The 9192-nt window shown below is 47.4% G+C and overlaps 1 protein-coding gene across 1 annotated transcript in view; it reads right to left on the bottom strand.

Annotated features, from left to right (window-relative positions):
• Positions 1-3464: 3464 nt before the first annotated feature.
• The window catches only part of LOC104411320 (short transient receptor potential channel 5), a 61106-nt gene continuing 55378 nt past the window's right edge, over positions 3465-9192 (bottom strand). Inside the window, exons 7-10 of the mRNA XM_010021717.1 lie at positions 6595-6801; positions 6380-6421; positions 4902-4991; positions 3465-4199 (exon numbers count right to left, since the gene is read on the bottom strand). Of these exons, the coding sequence (XP_010020019.1) occupies positions 3465-4199; positions 4902-4991; positions 6380-6421; positions 6595-6801 (1074 nt within the window). The remainder of the gene's footprint in view (positions 4200-4901; positions 4992-6379; positions 6422-6594; positions 6802-9192) is intronic.

Raw genomic sequence — 9192 nt, 5'->3', positions numbered from 1 at the left:
AAAATGAGCCAGGGGATGGGAAGTGAGAAACAAAACAACTTCAGGAGCAAGAAACCTAAAGAAAAAGGATCAAGATTCTATTATTCCCAGTTCCAAATTCTTGCATATGTGTAAGGATTAGTCCTGAAGCCCACTAAAGGCCAGGCCTGTACCAGCTGGAGCACAGCTGTACATCCTGAACCCAAGCCAAGGAGAAGTTTAGCTCCTCACAGGACCAGCTCCAAGTGTCCCACCAGCTCCCACCCTGGTCACTTGCACAGGCAGCACAGGGGCAGTTCACCGACTCCTCTGAAGGCAAAAGTAACTTCCACTAGAACACGTTTCCTTTTTGAGCAATAGAAAATGGGTAAATGCTGGTGAATCCCAAGTACTGCGACTGCAAGTGAAGCAAAACCTGCTTGGGTTTTTAATTATCAAACCTGTTTTTCACAAGCTGCTTTAATTTCCCTCCCCTGAAGCTCCTGTTTTAGTGTAATAATAGTTTGCCAGCTGCTGTAAAGTCTATTGCTACGAAGGGGATGCATAGATGCAATCAAACAGGACTTTGCCTTTTGGGGGAACCAATCTGAGTTCTGCAAACTCCTGGACACGTGTATTACAGCAAAGCAGAGGTTTGTGTCTGAATTCCAACGTCAGCTCAGAGGAGAAGTATCTGAGTGACGAAACAAACCCCGGGGGAGCCCCAACCATGATGCAGCTCTCGCTTTAACACCACACTATGGGGAGGGCTCTGCAGGCTGCAGGATCCATCATGTCAACCCCGCGGGGCTGTTCCTACCCCTGCCCTTTGGGGACACGGCATGGGAACGTGGCAGGGGCAGTTGTGCTGCCCTGTGCCATTGTCGGGGGGCACCACTGCGGAGTTAACTGCGTTTCAGTTTGTTTGTACCTGTTCATGCAGTGCTGCGAGTCAATGACACGTTATAATCGCCACCAGTTCGAAGGGAGAACTTAAAAGCCTTTCTACTGTCCAAGAACAGGAACCCTGCTTCTGAGCCAGCCTCAAACCCAATGGATGTCTCTGCACAACCTTATTTGAATTGTTTTTATTCTCACTCCTTACACAGGAAATAGCATAAGGATTTGCTGGCCCCATGTCAAGTGGAGTTCATAAACCGCAGCGGGGTTAGGTGAGGCTTAAACTGATTCAAACCCCCTGTCATGGCTCTTGCTCATATCCCTCTTTCCAGAACTGCGCTCAGTTTGGTTTATTAAGCTGTAGGGCTTTTATTGCGAGCAGCGTTGGGGACTGCCTGCAGTTGGTGTGACTGCAGCTCTCTCAAATGACAGGGCTGCTGCACCTCCTGACGAGTGACCAGCAAGCTGCTGCTGGCCCGCACGTTTGGCAGGTCTCCTTGTGCAGCACATGGGTCGGTTTGCTCAGCCTTTCCTCAGGGAAGAGGAGATGCAGTTCTCGAAGACAACTCTAACCCTGCAGTTAGTATGAAAGCCTGAAATCCATTGATGCAAAAATGCTTTTCACTCTGCCTTAAACTAGCACAGATAGAGGCTTATATATCTGGGGCTTTATACTGCGTGCTGGTAATAAGAGTGGTGTCGTAAGAGGTACAGAAACGTTCTGGAGTCTCTGCACCTTGCTGCTGATTTTCCTTGACACCAGAACTGACCTAGAGCCAGTCTCCTCCCTGAGGTCTGTACTGAAACCTGCCCACGAGTCCGGTGTGGTGGCACCTACAGCTCTGCTACAGGAGCTGGGCTGCAGTGTTCACGTTTACCTGACGCAGGTTGGGTACCGCCGTACAGCTGCCCAAAGGGAAAACCAGCTTTCAGACCCCAGCAGAGCATCCACCTGCAGCTGTCCCAGTAACTCTCCAAAGGGAACTGCTGTCATGATGAATCCCTCTCCTCCTCCTGCCCCTCGTGCTGCCATGATGAGCGCTGCTCGTGCCCTTGTGGTAGCATCTGACCAGCACCAACGGGAGGTGTGGATTTCCCAGCATTATGCTCTTACAAATGCAATTCACAACTGGTTCATACACGAGGTGATGTTTTGGGGGCCCCCCCTGGGATATGCTCCAGCTCCTGTAACCTCTCCTGGGAACGGAGCCTTAAGCGTGACAGCACGAGCGCTGTAATGAGGCTCTGTCATACGGGAAGGACGTTTCTGAGCTCGGGACTTGCTTCTTCCAAGCAAGCAGCTGACTAATACCAGCTCTGGAGTGGATTAAGTGCTGATCTCTGTGTTTCTTAGCAACACCACACAAGAAAGTTCAAGTATCACATGGTTAAAATAAATCACTGTTAAAAAATGAACCATTTTGCCCTTGATGAGGTTGTCTTCTCCCCACTCTGATGCTCCTTAGGACAAAAGCAGTGACAGTGCTAGGCCCTGTCCTGATTTTAGAAAAGACATCCTCTAATGCTGCATTTCTTTTTGCTGCACTTAGAAAAGGAGCTTCAGGGACTTTCCAGGCTGCGAGATGCAGTTTGAGCTGCTATTGCTTAAGTTGCTTGTCAGAAATGCAGCTCACGGGCCCAGGGAAGATGCTCTCTCTTAGCACTTGCCATCCAGGAGGACGGTTTTCTTCCTAAAGCCTGACATCTGTCAGAGAGGCAGCAGAAAGCAAATGCAGCAGTGGAATGAGATCAGGAATCTCAAAGAGCAGATACAGCTGAGGGGTGGGCTGCGAGGGCAAGGCCAAGGGCTGGGTTTGGCTTGATGCGAGAACCATGCTGAGGTTTGGGTTTTGAGCAGCCACGGCCGGTTCAGGGGCAGTTCACCTCTGCAGAAGTTGGCAGCAAGGCCAGGTGCTGGCTTCCAGCCTAAGTGGAAGGTCATTCTGCTCCCTACGGGGGGAATCTCATAGGAATTGGGTAAATGAGTAAATCCTACCATGTTCTAGCTGGATGATCGGAGGGGCCTCTTATTCAGTAACCATTTACAGTATTAATGTAATAAACAACCTGAAGAACACACACAACCGAAAGACTCGGAGGTCATATTGCTTAAAGAAAACAAAAAAGCCCAGTTATAAGTTGAAACCCTTTCTAAAAAGATTTTAAACATGATTCTCAGCCTCCTGCTAAGCCACTGCTCACCAGCTGGTTGTGTGGATGGGGAACACCGAGCAGGATGCAGACCCGACGGGATGGATAGCAGCAGTGAGAACCCAGCAGCGGTGGGACGGAGGTGACAGCACTGGAGGAATCCTTTCCTCAGCCCCCAGCGTGTCTGAAGTCTGTGGGTTTGAAGACAAGACTGCATCTGAAGGGATTCCTGTGGTTTAGAGTGACCTTATAAACGGTGAAACCTTTAGTTTGGTATTTGTGAGTGTAAAAAAAGTAAATGAAAAAGGTGCAGATGGCTGTCAAATAGGCTAACATGAGTCTGGTGCTTTTTTCCCACCTGTGGACAGAAAGGAAATGGTAATGTTGAATCAGATGAGAGCAAACCATTATAAATAAGGGGCTAAGTTCTCCAGGGAGTGCTAAGATAGCTTTACTTATAGCCGAGTTGTGACGTGATCCTCCTGCCCGTCTTTCCACTGGTTTATAAACAAGTCACAGGCCTCTCCCCATGAATCAAACACGTCCTCTGACGAGTCTATAAGTTTGGAATTAGAGGAACAAATACTGGAAGCACAGTGAAGGGAGCTGGTACAAACCACAGGGCACTCCTTGCTCTGTCCTGTAAGTCTCGTGTTCCCACTGTAGTCCACCTCATTGAGGTTAATTTCACTTTTGGAACAATTCTCTGCTTTCTCTTTATCTATCTGAGAATATTTAATGTCTTTCCACATGTAGTGTGGCTGAATAATTCCGTCTGAAATAGTGTACATGGGTTCTGAGTTTGGTTCAGGGACATGTCCATTCATCTTGGAGAAAAGCAGGCCCAGTCTCTTAAAGGACTCCTTCTTGGAGCTGGAAAGTCTCTGAACTCTATTTCCATTCCGGACGAAGGAGCGCTTACTGATCCCGTTGCTTTTTGGCTTCTCTTCCACCATATCGATCCCAGACATAGTTTTAATTAGAGCAGATACATTGAAGTCCTTTTTTTTGTTGGCTACATTGAAAGACACGCTCTTGGCTTTAGGTTTTTCTCCAGCACCATCCTCATTTGTTTCATCCTTTTGGGACACCTCCGTGCTGCTGGTAGAGTAACTTCTCCTCTGGGGCTTCCTGTTTCCTAAGAGGTCAAGAACTTCATAGCGAAAACTGGAGATGTCCTGTTTTAACTCCTAGGGCAAGAGGAGAAATGAGTTACACTTGGCAGCTTTATCTGTGACGTGGAAGAACGATCATGGTCCCTTGGGAGAGCCTTTCAGTTACGCAGATGGCTGACAGCAAATCACACTTGCAAGGACACCAGATCCATCATCGTTACTCGGTGACACACAACAGAAAGTATTGGCAATCCCAAGAACTGGAGACCTCCCAAGATCTTTGTCTCCAAAGACTGTGGGACCAGCCCCAGTGACCAACCCCCTCTGCCCACCCAACCCCCCCCTCCAAGAAAAGAAAAGGTCAAATAAGACACTGCTGAAGTTCAGAAATGGGGCAGGAATCCTATTTAGTTGATAGGCCCAACTATAACATGTCGGTGTGTGTTCTTTGTATCCCTTAACCCAGACTCATTCTTTGGCTCTGCCTGCGTTAGGATTAGAAATGTGATGTTGACTCAGATACTTCATTTCTACCATTTTCCAGTGTTTCTCTCTACGTAACACACTGTACATTAAAATCTGGGAGTGATCATATCAGAAAACACTCAAGTAATAATATTTCCTGCTCAAAACCCCCACATGCACATCATTTACATCCCAGCTCCAGTAACAGTGCTACTTCCACAGAGGTTACAGATCATCCTTACACGTAAGCGTGAGCTCTACAAGCTGCTCCTTGAATGAGTGTAATCATTATCATTAAGAATAATGAATTACCTTGAAGTTTTCTTCAGTCAAACCTTCGTTGGTTTTGGAAGTTCTTATCATTGCTGCGACGTATCTTTTCACAAGGTTTCTTATCACTTCCTGGAACAGGAAAGAACACAAGTGATTCAGACTCTGTTCTTAGTGCATTTCCCCACGTTCTGACCCACAGAACTCTGTCCTGACTCTGCTGACTAGAAAGAAAATCACCCACCATTAGATGGAGAACCCCTTCTTTTAAAGAGAACAAACCTTTGGCAAGGGTTCTGTACCTTCCACCTTGAATGCTCAGCGGTTACTACAGCGAGCAGGTACTTTGTACTGCTTTTGTACACGTAAAAGCTGTCAAGAAAAAAATTCTGGATGTTCTTAAATGTCCTCAAGCTGTATAATGTCAGTTCTTAGGATGACCAAACTCATGTATGTGCTGTGTGTGCTGATAGGGCTGTTTGTTACAGTGCAGGTTTTGGGTAGGATGAGATCCATTTTGCTCTGTGTTCATGAACCTCTTTGCTCACTTTACAGAAGCAAACTGGTACTTTAAGCTTGTACAGGTATCTGTGCTGGCAGCATACACAGAGGTGGGTCTCCCAGTACCCAAGAGACTACTCCAAACCTTTCCTTCATTTCCCCCACTTCATAAATAGGGATAACAAGTCTGAGCAACACGAAGACGGTCTCTGCACTGAGGTTTTACTGGGAGCTTTGTGTAAAAGCTCCTGCTGTTGGTACCCATAAGCTGTGCTGTGAAGTCAGGAAGTACCAAATGTCTGTTGTCAAAGGTGACTAATTACAGTAAACACCAACTTCAGAGGAAAATACTCTTTAAAAAGCAGATGTGTTAAGTAAGACAAATCACTGATGGCTTTTGACAGCACAGCCAAGCACACCACCTGACATTCTGGAGTGCACCTTCTTCCCTTCCAGCACACTGGCTTATTGCACCACACCGAATGCAAGTACTGAAGCTGATTTTAATACAGCTTCATCCTTTTGGAGCTTGACTTTAATGAGCATTTGATGATCAGCAGGCTGCGAATAAACAAACCCAGCAAAACTCAACAAAGGGCCCGTTCCTCCTTTCCTGGGCCGTCCAGAACTAATCCCAAGCCCTGTCTGAGGCAGGGATGCTTTACAACAAACAGCAGGAGAGGAACAATTCAAGAGCATGTAAAAAATGCTGCAGAAACAGGTTTAATCAGGATGCTGTGACAGCCTGGTCCCTCTGATGGACCTGGGGCTGTCACCTTTGACTTGAGCTACCAGACTGATACCCAGCAAGTTTTCCACTACTTCAGAAGGGGTGAAAGGCAAGGAGTGATTTACTGAATCACCCCCCCTCTAATGAGGAAATGTTTTAACCCATGATAAGCAAAATCCAAGAGGACCTGCACCTATCAGTATACATTGTAGAAGCAAGAATGGAGGTGTTAGAAAATGAGCAGGAATTAAAAACAGCAAGGAAAAACTGTATGTGCTCAAGAGTTTACCTGGTAATGTTGATTCTGGATCAGGTTGTCAGCATGCCGCTCCTGGAAAGGGAAAGGCACAGACATGTTACCTGTTCAGTCCTGTCTTTAGTGCTCCTGATGGCAAGTTATGAGCCAGCAACCTCCTGCTGCACCCGCAGAGCAGTGGCCCTTGTGATCCTGAACGTGCACAAGCACCCTGGAAAAGTGGAGTATAAACCCATGCAGCTCCTTACTGTGAATGTTTTGAGGTTTTCATGCCTCTTCTGTTCGTTGTCAGAGTCGTTGCCTGGGCACAGCTGGTTGTGAATCCACTTGCAGAGGTACCAGACTGACTTGGGACTTGGGACGATGTTAAAAGGCGGAGGCAGAGTGGCACCTTCATCAAAGTAACTCATCCAGAGCTTCGTCCGTGCAAACTTCCACTCGATATCCGCATGGTCCTGTGGGAGAAGGGAAGAGACTATCAACAGCTTCAGGCAGGCTTTGCATGGCCAAGGAGGCGGCACATGAGCAATAAAGGATTTCTCCAGCTCAGGCAGAGCAGGAGCGCTTCTTCCATCTCCCTCGCTGGGGATGTACTTAAAATCAATGTGAAATGCAGCCAAAGTGTCAAAATACCAACCCCTGAGGAACGAGATGACAGCAATATCCAGCACAAGGAATTGCAGATGCTAAAGCCCAGCTTCGTCCTTCGAGGTTGTGCTTATATTAGTTTGCCAATACAAGAAGCAAGAAAACACTTTGCTTTGCTTTTTGCTAGCACTTTTATGATCACAAACCATTGTCTCTCATGCCCAAATCCAATCAATTCTCAATTTCTTCCCTAAGAAAAGATATTTCACAGTGGGTTTGTTTCTTTTTTATAGCATCCATGAATTCAGCTCTTACAAGGAAGCGACACATTTTATGTGTGCAGTATTTTAAATCTTGCCTCTGCATTATCCTTACACAAAACAGAAGACATTTCACTGTTTGTTTTATTCCATTTGTATTAGCACCATGCTACCTTGCTGTGCTCTAGTGGTTTTCATCCCCCAAAGTAATGGTGGAAAGTCAACATCATATCACTTTACAGCTGCACGGACAGACACATGGTCCAAACAGTCACTGGGAAAAGAATACTGAGGCTGTGCAAGACACTGCCCTCACAGACTGCAAAACTGTGATCCCCAAATCAAGGTGTTCGCAGTCTAGTCCATGGAGTCAACAGGCTCTTCTCAGTAACAAACTCCATACTCCCTTCACCATCAGGGCAGAGCTCCCTGCCTCCAGCCTGCATTCAGAGCGCTGCTGCCGCAGCTATTCACACTGGATTTTGTGCTAATTCAGGGTTAAAAAAAGCCCCTGGTCTGTAGGTTCTGCAGGAATCCTGACATTAGACAGAAGAAGAAGGAACTAGTTTGAAGCCTTCGAGCCAAGCAGTGCTGAACACAGCTTACAACAGGCCACTGTATTTAAATGGTAGGTTAGTGTTCTGTTATCACTGCAGAGGACAGTGCTGAGCTGATGGTTATGACATTTTAGCTGTTCAGCATTTCTGGCAGCAGCACCTGACAGGACATTAAACCAAAGCCGTGGCGATCCCAGCTAAGGACCAGCGCAAGGCAGGAGGAAAGGACAGCTCCAACCAGGCTCGAACAAGCAGCCCTGCAGTGAGGGATGCTGCAGCTCCCAGAAACAGGCACTGAACTGTAGGACAGGGAGTTTGAATAAAATATGGCTGAACATTAGGCCCAAAGAACGACTACAACAGCTCTGTGGCTGCACTCCAGTGCTCTGACACAGGGACATGTGCTCAGGTTCTGACAGTGAGGTGCAGCTGAACTCCGCTTTAGTGCTGTATTCAGGTTATGTGCAGCTCTCGGTTTAAAACAAGAGCCTCAGTGGCCCAGGAGCACATCAGTCTCTGCAGATGGTCTGAATCAGCCTGGAACACTACTGCTCCCCTGCCAACCTACCGACAGGGCCGTTTTCAAGCCACAGGGAGACTCAGAGCAGCAGCCTGCCATGCCCCTTCTTGCCTCACACATTATCAGACCCCGTAAGCAGGGAAATTGCAGCATCACTGTCAAGTCTGAGAAGCTGATGCTGGTGGAAATGAAGCCCTGGGTAGTAAAAAACACAGTTTGCAGCAGTAGAAGTAACTGCCACTAAGAAAACAAAAGAGTAAGTGTTGCTCATCTCGTCTTCATTCGCCTCTACCTGCATGAGACCAGCACTGAGCTATTCAGCCCTACTGTGAGTAAACCTTTCTCATGGTGTGCAGGAACTGCAGCACTTGGCAACACTGACAGCACTGTCTGGGGCCGCTGGAGAGTTTGGGCTATGGCAGTAGCTGCAGAAGAGTGCAGAGACTGCTATTTTGGGTACAGACATGCATGTGTTAAGCTCTTTGTCAATACAGAAGCAGGTGTGAATGTCCTACTGAGGAGCCAGAAGGGAGAAGGCAGCTTGGAGAAGGTTATAAATCCACCCTGCCCTTTTAGAAAGGCCCATCAAAGGTCCAGTGTGGTGGCTGGGTGGGATCAGGTGTGGTGACTTGGCAGCAATTCCCTTAGCATGTTATAAAAGGTCATGTCGTGGGCAGGGGCAGGTCAGCAGTGGATGTGGATGCTGTCTGTAGAGGAAGGTAAGGCAGAGTTACAGCTTGGGGACTGCAAATGAGTGGCTGGGAAAGGAAGAAAAGGGCTAAACCCCTTTTCTGTGCAGTGGTTTCTTTTTGTTCCTTCAGTTTTCAATAGCTGTAGGGGACCACACGGGCTTGGCCAGGGGCTGAATGCAGGTGCAGGGCAGTGCTGTGGAACTTAGTGGGAGCTTTTCATTAAGGAAGT

The sequence above is a fragment of the Nestor notabilis genome, unplaced genomic scaffold, assembly GCF_000696875.1.
Source record: "Nestor notabilis isolate BGI_N333 unplaced genomic scaffold, ASM69687v1 scaffold24110, whole genome shotgun sequence".
NCBI lineage: Eukaryota > Metazoa > Chordata > Aves > Psittaciformes > Psittacidae > Nestor > Nestor notabilis.
Note: the sequence above shows the minus strand (reverse complement) of the source record. Positions and strands in the feature narration are given on the sequence as shown.